The sequence below is a fragment of the Delphinapterus leucas genome, chromosome 15 (assembly GCF_059928025.1).
Source record: "Delphinapterus leucas isolate spDelLeu-1000000601 "Yukka" chromosome 15, BTC_Dleu_Yukka2, whole genome shotgun sequence".
In the NCBI taxonomy this organism is placed as follows: Eukaryota; Metazoa; Chordata; class Mammalia; order Artiodactyla; family Monodontidae; genus Delphinapterus; species Delphinapterus leucas.
The window spans coordinates 36077324-36093989 of record NC_143143.1 but is presented as its reverse complement, the minus strand read 5'-3'; the positions used below and the strand labels follow the sequence as shown (position 1 = coordinate 36093989).

The window sequence follows — 16666 nt, the reverse complement described above, 5'->3', positions numbered from 1 at the left end:
TGGCAGCCCTACTCCCTCATGCCTCAGACTAGGGGTGCTGGTGGAGAGGAGTCTGTGGGGACCCTCCTGTTTGCCCTGTCATGGGAGGCTCCGTGGACGCCCCCTCAGCCCCTCGCTGCTCCTCAAGTCCCTGCTGCCTCCTGGTCCTTCTTGTTGTCGAAAACCTGTGGCTCAGCCAGGATCCCATCAGCAGGGAGCGCCTCGTCTGCTCCCTCGCGTTGCACAGGGGCGATTGAGGCCCAGAGAGGGCAGGGCACAGGTGTCATGCAGGGGTTCCCCGCCAAGCCCTGCAGGTGAGGAGCTTGGGAAGAGCCTGTGGCCGGCCACGTGCTGAGAGGCCAACATCTGGCTATGAGTCTGGTCTGGGAACGCAGACCAAGAATGGCTTTTGCGTTTTTAGTGGTTATTTTTCTGGTGATTAAATGAGTGCATAATATCCTCAGCTTTACCTCTTGACTCGGAAATCCTGAAGTATTTACTACCTAGCCCTTTAAGGAAAGGTTTGCTGGGCCCTAGTCTGGACCACTGCCGTCCAGGGCATGTGCAGCACGAGCTCCATCTGTTGTTTTAAACTTTCTAGCAGCCACGTTAAGAAAGTAAAAAGATGCGTGAAATTGATGCTGATACTGTTAGCCCATTACATGCATAATATTGTCATTTCAACCTAAAAAATCACTGACATATTTTACTTTGCTCTTCTCTAAGTCTTTGAAATCAGGCGGTAGTTTGCATTTGTGGCCCGTCTCGGTTTGGAGTGACTGCACCTTAGGGGCTCAGCTTGACTTTGGCCTGGCCTGATGGTCAACTGTGGTAGGAGCCAGGGACACGGGGTGGGGTGGGGGGGCAGGGACAGAGGAGCCAACCTCCAGGAGGGAGGAGGGGCTTCTTTCAGCAGCACTGCCCACCCCCCACCCCCAGTTACAGACTTCACATCTGCTGGCAGGAGCCGCTTCAGTGGCCCTGACTGCCAGGGTCTGGGCTGTGGGAGGGGCGAGGTGAGCTGATGGCAGGGCAGCCTTGGAGTGGTCCTGGCCCCTGGGCCCGCTGGGTTGGGGCGGGGGGCGGGGGTGCCATGTGCCATGCACAGCCTGCTCAGTCCCTGTGGCCCAGCTCAGGCCTCCTTGTGGGCGGCAGCCCAAGTGAGAGCTCCTTCCAGGGCAGACAGGCCGTGACCGTCACAGGTCCCAGGAGGGGTCTTCTGTCCTTGTTAGGAGATAGTCACTGGGGCTCTGGCTCTGGCAGGGCGGCCCCTCCTGTGCTGTCACCTCGCTCCCAGGCCGCGTGGTAGTTACGTGGGCCTTGTCCTTTCCACCACTGAGGCCTGTGAACTCGGACGCCGTCTGCTCTGCTGGGCTCCCACTGAGTGAGCAGCTCTCGGCTTCATGGCCCCCCAAACTCCAGCTTTCCCTGCAAACAGCCACGATGATAGGGTGGCAGACCTTCTTGGGGCTGGGACTAGCACCATGGGGGCCAGAGGGTCCTCTAGGGCTGAGTGGGGACCCACCCTCACCCCAAGTCACGTCCTCAGACCATGTCCCTCCGACAGGGGCCTCCTGGGCTTTCCCAGTGAGCGGGCTTAGGGGCTTGTCCTTGTCTGGCCTGAGGAGGGGCCTTCAGCCTGGGGTGCTGTTCCCCCAGCACAGTGGAAGGTGCACCTAGGGGAATGGGCAGCGGGCAAGAGGGTGTGCTTCCTGGACGGCCTCGGAGCTGTCAGAGAGAGAGGGACAGGCCTGGGGAACCACAGGGATGGGGGGGCGTCAGGGGACAGCCTGGAGAGCTTGGGCTTCTCTTGAGTCATTTGAACAAGCCCTCGGGGGACGTGAGAGATGGGCCGTGTGGTTCTGGACAGCCGCCCTGACAGTGAGCAGGAGTCAGGGCCGGTGGCCACTGGCCATGAGCCTGAGAAGTCTGCCTGTGCCTGCAGGGCCTCACTCTGGCTGGGCATCCGTGTGAGCTGGGCCTGGCACGAGCAGGGCGGGCCCCTTCCAGGCATGTCCCCGCGTTGCACCGGGTCCAGGGCTCAGCAACACACAGTGTCCTCGGGGCCGTATCTCTCTTAGCTCTGAAATTCAAGTGGAAAATGCCCCCGGGAGGCCACTCTCGCTGCCAGTGGGATCGCAGGGAGGGTCATCTTACAGCGCTGGCCTGGGCATGGTTGGGCTTGGCCGGGACGCGTGGCCTTTCTGTCCTGGTTACTTGATGCTCAGTAGCCACGCTTGACGTGTCGAAACAGCACACTTTGCCAGCTCCAAAGTCTCCCCTGGCTCCCATGGGGTTGTGGCCTTGAGGAGCTCGCAGCTTGATTTGGGGGAAGATGGGAGGCATGGATGGTTCCAGTGGCGAGGAAGGCCGGGTGGGGGCGCTGCTCTGGCTCCGAGGTGCTGAGGAGGAGTGGGAGGGAGAGTCTCAAGCATGGCGGCCGAGGGCTGGCAGGGTCCCCCAGTGGGGTCAGGTGTGTGTCCCAGAGAGTCCTGTCTGGCTGTAGCAAGGAGGTGGCTGGCACCCTCAAGGAGGGTGGTCCATTTACAGAAGATGTGACCCCAGCCAGGCAGTGTGGGGAGCAAGTTGGCACGTATGGATGTGGGGGTGACAGCAATCCCAGGGGCCCAGGTTTCTGGGTGTGTGGCTGCAGGGTGGAAGGGACGTGGTTTATGATGGGGCATGGAAGAAAGAAGAGGGGCAGGTTGGGCTGGCGGCCCAGGGGGCCCTGGTTGCACACATGTGTCTTCTGCCCGGGATCAAGCTGGGCTGGAGAGAAAATCAGGAGTCGGTGGGCAGTTAAACTGCCAGGTGGGCTTTGGCACCCTTGGGAGCAGGGAGCCTCCCATCCTCAGGAGGCCATCGAGCGAGATGCTGCCCAGAAGTCCTTGGGGCCTCAATGAGGAGTCATCTCCCCGGAGCCCTGCCGCATGTCTCAGGAGGCCCAGGAGGCGCCGGGTTGAGGACAGGTCTGCTGCTGCCTCCCAGGCGTGGTTGCTCGGTGGTTTCTCGCAGCCTCCACAGGTTCACTACTTCCTAGGCATGGTGATGTCAGGCTCGGGTGGAGAGGTGGAGAGCTGGGAGGCCTGCCCCTTGTGTGCGGCCTGGAGGTGGGCAAGCTAGGCCTGCACAACGGGGTCCCCATTCTCGGACCCTGGCCTGCGGTGGGCTCCACCCCCAAGCAGGGCACTTGGCCTCAGGGCCGTGAAGCTCCCGGCTGCAGGCTGCCTTTCCATTCAGGGCCCGAGTCCTCATTGTCTGCATTTGGCATTTTCAGATTTTGCAAGAACGGGGTTCAAGGATGTGAGGAACACAGTGTTGACAACTGAAGAGACGTTTTACCTTTTCCCAAGATGCAATGATCTGCCATGTCGAGGAAGCTTGGCCGTGAGAAGAAACCTGCTTTTGACAATTTCTCTAGAGATCTGGGTGTGAATCCTTTTTTTGCCTCTGAGGTGGGTGGTGAGAGACAGGACCAGCTGTCCGAGGCCGGGCGTCGCCACTCAGAGGCGGCATGCTGCCTGGGCGGGCGTCTCTGTAGGGCCCTCCGCTTGGTTTTCACAAGTGCCGCTCGGGCCTGAGGCAGGGCGCTCCTGACTGACCCTTTAATCACCGAAGATCATTTAAAGGACAGCGTTCTTGGTGCTACATAAACAGCCTGTAACAGAGCCTGGGCCTTGCTGGTAGGAAGTGGCCGCAGCACCACAGCCCTGGGCTCTGGGTGCTTGCTGGTCACCCTGGCATGCACCAGGCCCTCTTCCTCAGGGCAGGGGGTCTGCTGTGCCTCCCAGACATGACCGGGTTGGTGGTTTCTCCCAGCCTCCGCGTGTTCACTACTTCCCGGTCCTCCTTCAGAGCTGGGCTCCACTGGCCTGATCCGGCCTGGCACAGTCAAGGCTTCTCCATTTGTAGTTTCCAGGCGAGAGACCTTTGCATCCTTTCTTTCCAATTGTGGATAGACAACCCAGTGCTTTCACTTCTTAGAAATGCCTAAAAGTGCTGCTGCCTTTTGGGCTGATCTGTTAAGTCATGTAAAGGGAGGTACAAGTTTTGCCTCGTCTGACCCACCTTGGGGCTCAGGGGGAGCTGGCGCCCATCAGTGCCTTGGTCTCGCCTGGGATGGAGGTCGGGGCGGGAAGCCTGTCCACCCGGCTTCTGGAGCTGAAACTCCAGGTCACATTGGAAATTGGGTGTTTACAGCACATCACAAACATCTCTCTCTCGCCGGCTCTCTCGTGTAACTATGCAGTTCTCTCTGACGTTTCTGGGGCGGTGGGGACACAGGCTGCACGGGCCCTGCCCCCTGACGTGACGGAGCTACCGGGATTCCTTTGAAAACCGCTGTCCGCATGCTTTGAGAGCAGACCTTCCTCAGCTGGTCGTGGGTCCTGTCCATCTGGGGGGCCTGGCCGGGCAGGCGGCTCTGCCTCCTGACCTCCAGCTTCCAGGGGAGCTGTGCCTACCGACCGCTGTCTGGTTCCAGACGCTTCCAGAGGCTTCTTGCCTGTGCCCTCTTCTCCTTTGCCAATATTACCTGATGAACCAAGTTCTCCAGCACCTAGGACTTACCTCCTCCTTTTGTAAGGTCTGTTGTATGTTGTTAAATGTTTGGCTTCATCTGTTTATAGCAATCTTTCTGTAGGACACACTTGGCCCTGGTGACCTGTCCTCCCGGTGGAGCGCGCGGGGGCTGGGCAGCCCCTCCTTGGCCTCGGGGTGTACCAGTGGGGCGCTGCTGGCCATTTAGCGTTGTTTGATTTGTGACCTTGACGTAATAGATAGGCTTGTGGGTTTTTTTTTTTTTAATTTAAAGATATTAAGACTTAATTCACTAAAATTTATTGTAAGGGGATATTTATACTTTTGTACTTTTTTAGGTATCCGTATTTTATCAGCTTACAGTTTAATGCCTAAGTTTCCCCTGAAAATAGCAAATAAAATTGTGTATTTATGAATGAGCAGAACAACTGTTAGTGTCTTAAAATGCACGGAAGAGCCACTACTGCGGAAGCGCCGCCTTGGGCTCGCGGCAGCCCCGGGCCTGCCGCCTGTGTCACTGTCCAGCCTGGGGCTGGCAGGTTAGAGCAGCACAGGCCTGTCTCCCCCCCTTGGCTGGACCAGCCCCCGGCCCTCACCCATCATCTCTTGATGGTATCATGACCCCATCCCTTGGGCCAAGGAGATCATCTTCAAGAGACTTTTTTAAAAGTACGGATGCCTCGTTGCATCAAGCGTGTGCACCTGTCTTGTCTCTTTCCCTGGCCAGAAGCACCAGCTTCAGAGAAATTTCTCTGAAATTCCTTGGGCCCGCACCCCCCCACAGCCACTCTGGCTCCCCCTGGTGGTGGCTCTTCAGAAACTCCCGGGACGCCAAGGCTTTGAGGAAATTCCCATTCCACGTGTTCCCTGGAGAGCTCTGGCTCCCAGAGGTTGGGTAGGATGTCTTTGACCCCGAGATGCCGGAGTCTTCTGCAACCCAAACTCTCAGCCTTCTTGGAGTGTCTGTCGTGTTTCCAGGGCTGGCATCTGTGAGCAGAGGCAGTGCCGCTCTGGCACCTTTGGACTGAGCCGTGCTTCCCTGAGACAAACTGCAAATCAGGACGCTGGTGTACAATTCCTGGGTCGGGACGGTGTCTCTGGTTTGGTGGGGGGGGCTTTGATTTGCACCCCTGCCTGCTCCAGGTGTTGGCATCAGGACCATGGCTGACCCCTGATCCTTGAGTCCAGAAGGGGTCAGGGGTCCTGGAGTCCTGGCCCAGTGGTTTTCCTTCTTGGGGCTCCCACAGGCTGATCCTAAGCGTGCAGTATGGTGTGTGTGCACATGGATTTCCAGGCTCGGTTGTGGCCCCCTCCTGTGGCTTCACCTGCTGGCTGCTCTGGTTGCTGCAAGGTGGGCCCTGCCCTGGGCTGAGCCCCGCTCCCTCCGCCCGCCACGGCTTAGTGGTCTGTGCCAGCCGGCTATCACTCCAAAGCCTTCTCCCCGCAGCCAGGGCCCCCACCCACCAGGCGGTTGCCCTGAGGCGCTGCTTGGGGGCAGCATGGAAAGTTGTGTCTGAGTGGCGCCCCACCCAGGTGGGAGAGGGGACCCGTGACAGCTGGGGGCACTTCTCTCCTTCCCCTTCACAGCACTGAGCGCACTGTGAACAGTGTGAATAAAACCTGCTTCCCTTTAAACCCCTAGTCTCTGCACGAGTGTGTCCCTTCCCCTCCTGCAGCTGTCTTGTTGAGTGTCCACCCTGGGTTTAGGGAGCCCAGGGCGTGGGGGATCTGTGCCCTAGGGTCGCACACTGGCCACCGCCTGGGACCCACTCAGGACCCTAGCCTCGCTCTCCTATCCTGGCTGGGTGGGGCGTCACTAAGGAGCACTGGGCTGCCCTGACATCTTCGCCCCTCCTCCCTGTTAGGCCCACAGGACCCTGACCAGACCCCTGCCCTGTAGCAGAAGCAGGAGGATGGTGGGGTGATGGGGGACCCCAGGGCACTCAGAAAGCTAAGACAGCAGGAAGAGGAGGCAGGGGCAGGGTGGCAAGTCCTCCTCCAAGGGGGGCCTGGCCCTCACCTGGGCTCCATCCTGGCCTCTCACCACAGACGTGGCAGATGGGCCACCTAACCTCCTCTGACCCCCATCACTGCAGGACCTGAAGCTCTTTCTATTCCCCACAGCAGGGTCGCCTCTCTCCAAAGCTGCAGGACCCAGGCCAGCCCCTGCTCCCAGCCAAGATGACCCAGAACTTGTTCCTGGGACCACTCTCAGGACACTCACAGCCCGGTCGTCCCCCCATCAGGCCTCAGTGCACCTGCTGCCCCGTGCCCCCACCTTCCCCGCCGGGACTCGGAATCCATCTCTGCTCTGGAGAAAAAGCCCTCAGATGGCTCAGTCCCTGGAGGGCCACCAAGCAGTGCTCCCTGCCTGGCAGGAACATGCCCAGGCAAAGCAGAGCAGAGGCGAATTCAGTGTGTGTTCCCCACTCCATTCCCGGGGCCGGTCCACAGCAGGTGCCTGCTAAGTGCTTATTGATACGTTCCATAAATACCCAGGCCTGCATTCTCCCAGCACCTGCCGGGCCAGCTGGGCCTGTGCACGTGCTCACGTATGTGTGCATGTTTCTCTGTGTGTGGGTGTGCAAGTGTGTGCATGTACTAGCATGTGAGCATGGGTGTGCGTGTGTGGTGTGCGAGGCCCTGCCCTCTCAGGCCTCTTCGTCTGTTCATGGTCACTGAGCACGGCAGGAGGCTGGGTGCCTTTCAGGAATCAGCCCACACTGGGGAGCTGGCCGTCCAACTGCAGAAGGCCTGCCGTGGACATGCTGGGCCAGGCTGAGAACCCGGGGCCACCTCCGTGGGCAGCCGCACCATCGCGGCCAGGACAGGCAGGGCCAGAGCGAGCTGGGGCCTGGGCTCTGAGACCTATTTCTGCTGGATTCCTGGTGGCCACAGGTCGTCACGGGAGGACTGGGAGGGGGATGGCGTGGAGCTACTGACAGGACAAGGGACGAGAGGGGGCAGCAGAGCTGGGGTGGGGCCCCTGGGGGCAGGGCCAAACACCAGGCTCTCTGTGCAGGATTGCAGCTCATTCCTGAATTCCCCAGGGATCCTCGCAGAAACCATTAAAGACTGCTGCAAGGATGGCCTGAACCCCAAACTTTGCGGAAGGAAGAAGGAGGGGGTCCTGGCCCAGGGAGCTGCTGAAGCCTTGGCCTGTCTCGGTGGGGGGCCTGTCCTGCCAACCTCCACGGCCCCGAGTGGCCTGGGCCTTGCCTCCTCTGTGTGACAGCCAAGAGAAGTTCAGGGTGATTCAGACATAGGCAGTGGGGGCTGTGCTCTCCCCCACGCCCCGCAGAGCCCCCCTCCTTCAGGACCCTCTGCCGGGCCCCCTGCCAGTGTCTGTTGCTGCCCCCAGTGCCCAGCACAGGGCACCCCTTGGCAACACTCATGGTGACGACCACGTTGGCAAGGATGCTGAGGTGGGGGGGCGGGTCAGGGAAGCCCCTGTGAGGGGGTCAGGCCACAGGTGTCACAGGACTCAGTGATGTCTAGCCTCCAGTGTGCCTGCTATAGCTCCTTCCACTGGGGAGCCTCATCCGCCACACCCCCTGCCCAGCACCGGCCCCATCCTTCCCCGAGGGTCTACACCCAGGCAGCCGGCACTGAGGTTAGGGTTTTATTGGAGAGTGAACATAAATAAAAATAAGTGGGTGTTAGAGAGTAGGGAGAATTGGAGAGCTATTTACAAATGTACACCATAGGCTCCGGGGCGCCACAGGCCCACTGGCCTGAGCGCAGATCAGAGGAAGGTGAGCAGGGCCATGAGGACCAGGAGGATGGCATGGGCTGCCAGGCAGGGTGCAAAGTTCCGACCGAGGGGCTGCTGGCCCCGGTGGTCCCGCTTCTGGCCACCCGAGCTAGGCCGCTGGAACTGCAGTTCTGGGATGGTCCGATGGATCCAGTTATGGTGGGAGGTGACCCGGATATAGACACCTGGGCGGTTCCGGCGGGCGCAGCCCTCACCCCAGCTGGTCACCCCAGCCTGCAGCCATGACTGACCCACAAGGCACACCAGGGGGCCTCCCGAGTCTCCCTGCAGGTGAAGAAGAGGTACCGTTAGAGTCCACGGAGGCCCAAGAGGCAGGCTTTGCAGCTACATGGGTGCACACATGCCTGTCTGCCTCCCTTTATCTGTTCTTCCCTGCCCAGGATCCACCCCCCCACCCCCACCTCGCCACCCAGTCCTTCCTCTCTGACCTGGGGTGCCCATTTCTCTAACATCCCCAGACTATCCACCCTGATTCATCTCAGGAGAGTGTGTTGAAAATGCAGTTTCCTGGGTCCCACTGCAGACCTGCTGCCTGACTCCCCCGGGTGGGGTCCAGGAATCTGCTTTCCCAGCTGGTCAAATGCACAGCCCTGTCCTGACCCCATGGGCCCGCCTCCTGGGGCCTTATCCCTTGTCCCAGGTGGGCTGGCTTCCACCTTGACTGGGGTCTGGGGAGCAGGGCTCAGCCTTGGCACGGCCCACCCTGGTCCCTACCTTGCAGGCGTCCTTCTTGCCCTCGGCGAAGCCAGCACACAGCATGTCGTCCTTGATGGTTTTCGGCTGGAAGCCAGGCTCAGAATCCTTGCTGTAGAGCAGGTTGCACTTGGGCGTGTCAATGATAGGCACAGCGAGTTTCTGCAGGATCCGGGGGTTGGGCAGGTGGTCTAGGGAGGGGAGACACAGCCTGCGACTCAGTGGACAGTCTTACTAACGACTCTGGGGCCCTGGGTTCTTGAGAACCACAACTCTGTCCCTCCCCATTTCTTGCTTGAGTTTAGACCTTCTCTTCTGGCTGGGGGCTTTGTGAGACAGAATTCCTTCTTCCCTCCTCCTACCCACCAGCCTGGGCTCTTTCTATTCCCCACTCTCCACTTCCCCATGCCTCCTCTTCCTGAGTCTACTGCCCCTTTCCCATACCTACTCCACCCATTTGAGTAGAGATCATGTGCACCAATATCAACAGAAAAAGATTGTTGGTTCAGAGTGGCCCCCATGCTGCCTTCTCTAGGCATGTCCCGCATTCTCTCCTGGCCCTGCCCCATTACCTTGTTCACTGGGGTTGCCCCAGCCGGTGACCCAGCAGTTCATGCCCGTCTCAAAGATGACTGAGGGGTCAGGCACACACACAGGGAGGATGTAATTGGTGAAGGTCACAGGTGCCTCCAGCTCCACCAGAGCCACATCGGCACTAGAGGCCATGCCTTGGTACAGGGGGTTACTCTTGACCCGCTTCACCCGGGTGTACATGGCGTGCGGCCCTGGCTTCACCAGTTGCCGCACCCCCAGCAGGACCTGGCACAGGGCTGTTTCAGAGGTGCTGGTGGGAGAGCAGAGAGCTGGTGTGAGGCAGCCCCACAAGGGCTTCACAGGTGGAGTTGGTGGAAGTTAAATGGAGATGGGAAAGAGGGAGGAGTTGGGCTCCCCATGGTGCCAACATCTCTCTGTACATTGTCTTCAAAAAAGTAATCTCCAGTGGGACATACATCAGGATGAGGTGGGTAAGGGGGTAGAAGCTGAAGCAGCTTTAATTCCTGACTTTAATTCCCAGCTATACCCCGGCCAGCCTGGCGACCGTGGGCAAGTCACCCAGCAAGTTCTCTGTGACTCAGCTTCCCTGTCTGTAAAATGGGGACACTAACAGTCCCCACCTGAAAGGCTTGCTGTGAGGGTTGAAGGAGATGATCACCCACCGGGGTGCATCTGGGGGTTGGGCCTAGCCTTAGGCAAGCCGCCTACTCCCTCTGAGCCCGAATATCTGAACTTAAAATGTGAGGTTTTAAAAGAATTGCAGAGCTGTGGTGAGGCAAGAGCCAAGATGCTTGGGAAACCCTGAAGGTCTAGGACCAGGTGGGTCATAGTATGGTAGTAGGGATTGGGTGACTTGGCCCTTTGGTTAGGGACGGCATAGGTGACCTTAAGGCCATTCTGCTCTAGTCCACCTGTACCCAGAGTCCCAGCCAGAAAGGGAGTGTCTTGGATTTGAGGTGTGGGAGGGGGACGGGAAAGAGGGCCAGGGCATGGGAGGAGCCTGCCAGCATCGGCAGCCCCAGGTCTGGCAAAACACCTCACTGGTGAGACCAGCAGTAGGGGAGTGTACCCCTCCCAGCTGGGCTGGGGGGAGCAAGAGCCGGGAAGCAGGGGTTGCTGCTGGAAGCTGGCCCCGAGGTTGGACCTAAAGGGAGCTCTGGTAGGGAAAGCTCAGATAATGCAGACCGAACCCGCCCCCCATAGGTGGTCAGCCTGAGCGCCCCACACTGCAGCGGGTCGGCGCTGTCCGCGGTGCTGAAGCTGGGCGTTTTGCGGGGTTGGGGAGGTGTGGGAGGTGTTGTTCTGTCTGCATTGTCTGCGCCCCTGGTGGGGAGGGAGGCTGGCTGTGCTGGCGAGGCGGCGGGGAGGGGGAGCGTTGGGGCTCAGCCAACTCACTTGGAGAAGCAGTGCGCTGCGGTGAGGACCCAGCGCTCTGTGATGAGGCTGCCCCCGCAGAAGTGGCTTCCATTTCGCTGAATGCTGACCTGCCACGGCCACTCGCCCTCCAAGGTGTCCTGCCCGCCCACCATCCGGTTCAGCATCCTTGGGCTTCCGCAGGCTAGGGGAACACAGCCAGGGGTGCGCTCACTGGGGGCCAGTTCCATCGGCTCTGATTCCATACCCCCAAACCCACACTTTCACATTCTGTTCACTTCCCGGCCTCCCTGCCCCTGACCTGCTTGGGGACCTTAGGCAAGTCAGAGGCCTGGGCATCAGGTCAGCCTCTGACACAGGCAGACCCTTCCCAGCTCTGGGAAAGTCCCCCACCACCATGGGCCCCACTCCCTTCACCTGTGAAATGGTGACATCAGACCTACCTGGGGCGGGGAGTGAGATAACACGGGTAAAGGTCTTATCACAGAGCCTGACAAATGGGCTCCTGGAAGGTCAGTGGGTGTTGGGAGGGTCCCACGCAGGGTAGGTGAGTGGTCTTCCAACTCTGTCTTTACCTTTTTTTCTGTTGCTTTCCCTGCCCCCCTTCTCCATGCTTCCTGCCTTGATGGCCCTCTTGTGCCACCTGCACTGTGTGTCAGACCTTCCCCCTCCACTCCTGCCTGGGCTCCACAACTTTCCTGCACTGTGGGATTCCCTGTGCCCGGCGCATTCATTCTGGGTCTCATTCCGGGGGTGTGTGAGGGTGTGGGTTTCTGATTAGTCTTGCAGCTCTCAGACAAGCCCACTCCTATCCCCCGACCCAGGGGACTTGGATGCTTACCAATTAATGCCTCAGCCTCCTGAGTCCCTGGAAATGAGAAAAAAGAGGGTGATCAGCCAACTTAGCTGAAGCTGAGGTCTGCTCCTCCCCGCCCCACCCACCACTGCTGGTCAGCGTAGCCCCTCATCTGCTCCACACGCAACCTCCTGAGGACTCAGCAGGACGGCCCACAGGGGGACCTGGCAGGAGAGGCCAGCGGCCTTCAGTTCCCCACAGGTCTGGCCCCCAAGATGTGTACAGGCCAGGCCTGTGGGCCAGAGCTCACCTGCAAGGGCAGACAAGCCCCTTGCCACAGGGGGAAACAATCAGGAGATGCCAGTGAGGGGACCCTGTCAGGGCTGACTCTCCTGTTTGGGGCAGGAGGACTCCTTCTTGTCCCCACAGGGCCTTCCCTCCACACCCCACACTCGTCCTGGTTGGAAGCTCTGCGGAGCATCCAGCCTTCGGCCCTGGTGCTGTGGGATTTCCCTCCCCATCCCTCTCCACCAGCCCAGGGCTGGGATGAAGGACGAGATAGAGGGAGCGGGGCTCCATGTCTGGCTGGAGTCTTGGGGCGGCAGCCCAGATACTCGGGTCTCGGGGGAGTAGAGAAAGGCCAGCCAGTGGTCGTGGGTCAGTCCTCCCAAGATTCCAGATTCCCAAGAGCCAACCCCTCTCTCAGACATTCCATGCTTGCAGTTGGAGCCCAGGGCACCCTGCTGGGCCATGGCACCCCTGCCCATGGGAGGGACAGGGGAGGTGTGAGGGTGGAACCGTTCGGTAATGGCCTCCATCTCCCCAGGATCCATTGCCCCCATGTCTCTGGACATAGGCACAGGGCCTGCTACTTGGCTTTGACAGGACCCCCGCCCGCCCGCCCCAGCCCGGAAACCCCAGCCAGGCCGACAGTCCCCAGCCCAGTGCCAGCAACACTCCAGAAATACCCGCCCTGTAGAGAGAGCCCCACTCACATATCTGGTTCACTGGGGGCAGATCTGATCAGAGCTGGGGTGGGGGGCTCAGGACAGCCTCTCCCCACCTCAGCCCTCAGTATTCCCCCTATACACCAGCCCCTCTTGGTAACCAGTTCCAGGCAGCTGAGGGGCCCTGGGGGCAGGAAACGACCAGGCTGAGCCACGCCTCTCTATGGGGTGCCCAAGGACCCTGGGGATTTTTACAGGACCCCCATTCTTGCAGTCTAAGGGGTGCACTCCCCAATGCTGCGGGTGCTGGATGAAGAAGCGGTTGTGGGGGGGAGCTGTGCTTGGAGCAAGAGGAGGAGGAGGGGCCTGAGGAGGCACAGGCAGGACTGGCCACTCTTCAAAGTAGAGGTGCCAAGCAGAAATGTGAGGGTGGAAGTAGTCAGCCCAGGCCAGCGCAGGGTGGGGGAGAGCAGGAATTCTGCCTGGACATTGATTTGTGTTAATGAGGTGCCTTTTTAAAATGCAAATGCCCCCAGGAGGGCAGTTCCCTCCAGCCCCTCATCTTAGTATAATATGATTTAATTAGATTGATAACACCAGACCCCATGCTCTTTCTAAGGCTGATGCTTCTGCTGGCAAGATGCTCCCATTCACCTTGTCCTCGCCGGCATTAACGTGCTTTCAGGCTTGTTCCCTCCCTGTGGGACTTTTCCAGAGCCTTGTCCAGATTCTCCCCACAGCCATCCCCCCTCCCATACATGCAGATGGATCCTCCACTGCCTGCTCCCAGGATCAAGGGCACTCACACCCTGCCTGGCAGCACACCCACCCCCTACCCCGTTAGAGCTCTGCAGTCTTCCTCACCCCAGCCTAATGCAACTCTGCTTCTCATTCGGATTGAGCCTTCTGGCCTCTGAATGTTTGCCCACAGCACCCCTTTCCTCCTGGTGTCTACAAATCCAGATTCTATATGGTCCTAATCCAGATCAGGCCTAACTGAACTGCCTCCTCCTCCAGGCAGCCCTCCTTGCTTGCACTGTCTGGGAAGCCTGGCTCCCTCTTCTGAGCTTTCTGTCCTCCTGCCTGCCCTCACAGAGCTCTGCTTACCTTGCCCTGGGGGTAGAATTGTTGTCTCATCTCACCTATGGGCTCAGGAGCTCTGTGAAGGCAGAGCCCACATCCAGGGGGCCTGAGCCCGGGGAATGTATAAGAGGGAGAGAATGGGAGCAGCTGTGGGAGCACGGCTGACCAGGAAGGGGTGATGTGGAGACCTGGACTCTGCAGGGTGGGCGTCCTATAGGGGCTGGGTGAGCTGGTGGGGGTGTCAGGCCCCTCCTCTGGGCCCAGGGCCCTCATGCTCCTGTAGCTAGTTGCTAGTGGGGATAGGAGAGACCCAAGGCTCTAGGAGGGAACAGCCAGGGCTGAGGGGCAAGGACAGTGTTGAAGGAGTTCAGGCCTCTGGTCACAGCTGTTTGAGAGCCAAGTGCAGGCCGCTGTTTCCATTTTGGCAATGACCTTGGTTTTTCAACCCACCAGGAGCAATCACAGTGTTACACACTCTGGCGGAGATGGGCTCCCTCAAAGAACGCTGTGGTTCTTGAACCAGGAGGCCAGGAGAGGTAGGCGGGGCAGGGAGACCTGGGGAGGCCCTGTGGAGCCCAGGGAGGCTGGGGCCTCCCCACCAAGGTGCCGCCCTGGTGCCCTCCTCCCCTGGTGGAAAGCCTGGAGCCCTGGCTGAGTTGCGGCCTGGGGTGACCCGGCCTGGCCCTGGGAGGTGACTTAAGGACAGGGAAGTGAGGTGGCCCAGGAATGCGGGAGAGTTTCCCTGGCAGAGAGCAGCCCGCCCACTGGGAGGGGCCTGCAGGTGGGTCCCCTGGCTGGCACCTGCTAACCCTGACCCATGATTGGGAGAGGGGACGGAGGTTCAGGGCCTGCTCCTCCCATACCCTCCCTCTCTGGTGGGAGCTGGAGCCTGCACCCCTGTCCCCCTGCTCCCTGCTAAGCCCTCACCAGCCTCCCAAGGATCCCAGGCTCAGGCAGCAGCTCAGCTACCTCTCCCGGGCCCAGCGAACAGTGGCCCAGGGATTGGAGGGCAGGGGTTTCGAGTTCAGATCCTGCACCCATGCAGCCCTTGGAGAAGGGAGAGAGGCCCAGATGAGAGGAAGCAGAAGCGCCAAGCCCAGAGCTTGGCTGTGCTTGCCCAAGGCAAGGGAAGCAGGGTTATGGTTACTGCCTCTGGGCTCCTCCCGGGCCTGCATCCACACCCCGATCCAGCCTTCCCCACTTCACTCCCCAAGGTGGGATGTCTGGAACCTTCCCCCTGGGGCAGGGAGGAGAGGCCCATGCTGCAGCCCCAGGCCTGACCAGGGAGTGGGGGGCTTAGCTACAGCTCCAGGTAGGAGAGAGGGGCCCTGCAGCCTCTAGGACTCACCAAACCGCAGCAGCAGCAGGAGCAGGAGCAGGGCCACAGCCGGCACCTGCCTCATGGTCTTGGCCTGGCTGGAGTGCCTGCCGGGCAGGGGACAGCAGTGGCAGGAGCTCCGTGAACACTAGCACAACATTCGGGGCTCCATGAAGTGGGGTTATATGCTGGAGATGAGTGTCAGCTTGGCTATGCCACTGGACCTGTCAGCCTGGCCCGCCCAGTTCCTCTCAGCAGGAAGGAGGCACCCCAGAACCCCGACTCCTCCATGACCTGGCCCTGAACCCCAAGGGGCCAGACCCCTCACCCTAAGACACCTTGGGGTTTGGGGGCCAAGGTGCATCTGCCCCATTTAGGTGCTTGTGGCATGGGGTTCCAACCCCCACCATGGCTGACCGCATCCCCCAACTGACCACAGGCCCCACATAAGCTGACTACAGTCTGCCCATGAGACCCTCCCTGTTTCATTCATTCATTTGTTCATTCATATTTATTGAGCATCTACTATGTACCGGACATCAGTGAAAGAAACAGAGTCCAGGACTGGGGCTTACACTTTTGCGGGGAGGGGGGATGGGCACGGAAAAGTCCAGGTCACCTGTGCTTATGGAACAAAGGAGAGAAGGGAAGGAGTCCGGAGCGGGGTCCCCAGTCGACCCCAGCGCTCTCACCGGCCCTCCCTCCAGGAAATGGGTCCCAGCAGTCCCAGAACCGGCCCCAAGGTGGCCATGACCTCCCTTCCCCTGCCTCCCTCCCGTCCCCGGGGCGGCACCCTCCAACCCTGGGCCGGGGCCGGGGGGGTGGGCTTCCCGGAACCCGAGGGCCGGGGTGGGCGGGGCGGAAGCTGGTTCTGGGAAGGCCGGGCCGGGATGACCGTCCCCGGGTAACCCTGCCCTGGGCGCGGCTGGCCGTGTCCGGGACTTGCGGCCGCCACGGAAGCGACTCCGGGAGGAAGTTATTTGGGGTATGGGGCTGACGTCAGAGGCGGAGTCGGGTCTCGGCGGCCACTGCCGGCCCAGGCGGCGGTTCGGATTTTGGCCGGAGGAAGGGACCAGGACCGGCAGATCCCCTCCAGAACTGGGATGGGGAGCGCAGGATAAGAGGCAGAGCCCTGCCTCAGCCTCCCCGCCTGCGCAGTGGGTGCGAGCGTGGCCTGGGTGTGCTACGGTGCGCCCCGGGGGGTAGTCGGAGCCGAGGTCGCGGTCTCCGGGTCTGGTTTGGGTGTCAGGCAACCCCCGCCCTCTTTCCTTGGCCTTCGCGGGAGCTCCTGGTCAGCGCAGTTCTGCCCTCTAGTGGCCGCCGGCAGCAGCGCCGGGCGAGCCGGGCGAGCCGGGCAGGATGCTTGGGGGGGGGTGCGGGGGGGGGTCTCTCACCTCCTCACTGTCCCTCTTCTTCCCATTCCTCCCACCTCCCCCACACACACACCGCGAGCACTCCCACCGTCCGTTGTCCTCCTCTCCTGACCCCCTCACCCCAATTCTCACTTTGCTTCTCCATCAGCCCTGTGAGGGGGAGGAGGCGTCACCCTGAATTCGTGACTGCCATCCAGGCGCTGACCCGCCTTTTCTCGCCCCCCTGCCTCCCCT

At 60.5% G+C, this 16666-nt stretch overlaps 2 protein-coding genes across 4 annotated transcripts in view; one reads left to right on the top strand and one right to left on the bottom strand.

The window, feature by feature from the left end:
- The window catches only part of KCTD5 (potassium channel tetramerization domain containing 5), a 54959-nt gene that overhangs the window by 22834 nt on the left and 15459 nt on the right, over positions 1 to 16666 (top strand). For 2 of the 3 annotated variants that reach the window (XM_022594597.3, XM_022594596.3), the window contains one exon: positions 3257 to 4946. The exons of the other annotated variant lie outside the window; for it this stretch is intronic. In XM_022594597.3, coding sequence (XP_022450305.2) covers positions 3257 to 3286 — 30 coding nt within the window. In that variant the 3' untranslated portion in view covers positions 3287 to 4946. Of the gene's footprint in view, positions 1 to 3256; positions 4947 to 16666 lie in introns of those variants that run through there. 3 annotated transcript variants of the gene reach the window in all.
- PRSS27 (serine protease 27) lies at positions 8128 to 15249 on the bottom strand. Its single transcript, XM_030763614.2, has 6 exons — positions 15090 to 15249; positions 11757 to 11783; positions 10937 to 11099; positions 9559 to 9830; positions 9008 to 9177; positions 8128 to 8557 (listed from the first exon to the last, which is right to left on the bottom strand). Exons 1-6 carry the CDS (start codon positions 15142 to 15144, stop codon positions 8264 to 8266), a joined length of 981 nt encoding a protein of 326 aa, XP_030619474.1. The 5' UTR covers positions 15145 to 15249; the 3' UTR covers positions 8128 to 8263.

Coding starts and splice junctions, on each gene's coding strand:
- PRSS27 (XM_030763614.2), bottom strand. CDS start 15,144: ATGAGGCAGGTGCCGGCTGTGGCCCTGCTCCTGCTCCTGCTGCTGCTG. Junction 9,831..10,936: donor GCAGCGCACTGCTTCTCCAA/GTGAGTTGGCTG, acceptor CTCTCCCACCAG/CACCTCTGAAACAGCCCTGT. Junction 9,178..9,558: donor GGGCAACCCCAGTGAACAAG/GTAATGGGGCAG, acceptor TCCCCTCCCTAG/ACCACCTGCCCAACCCCCGG.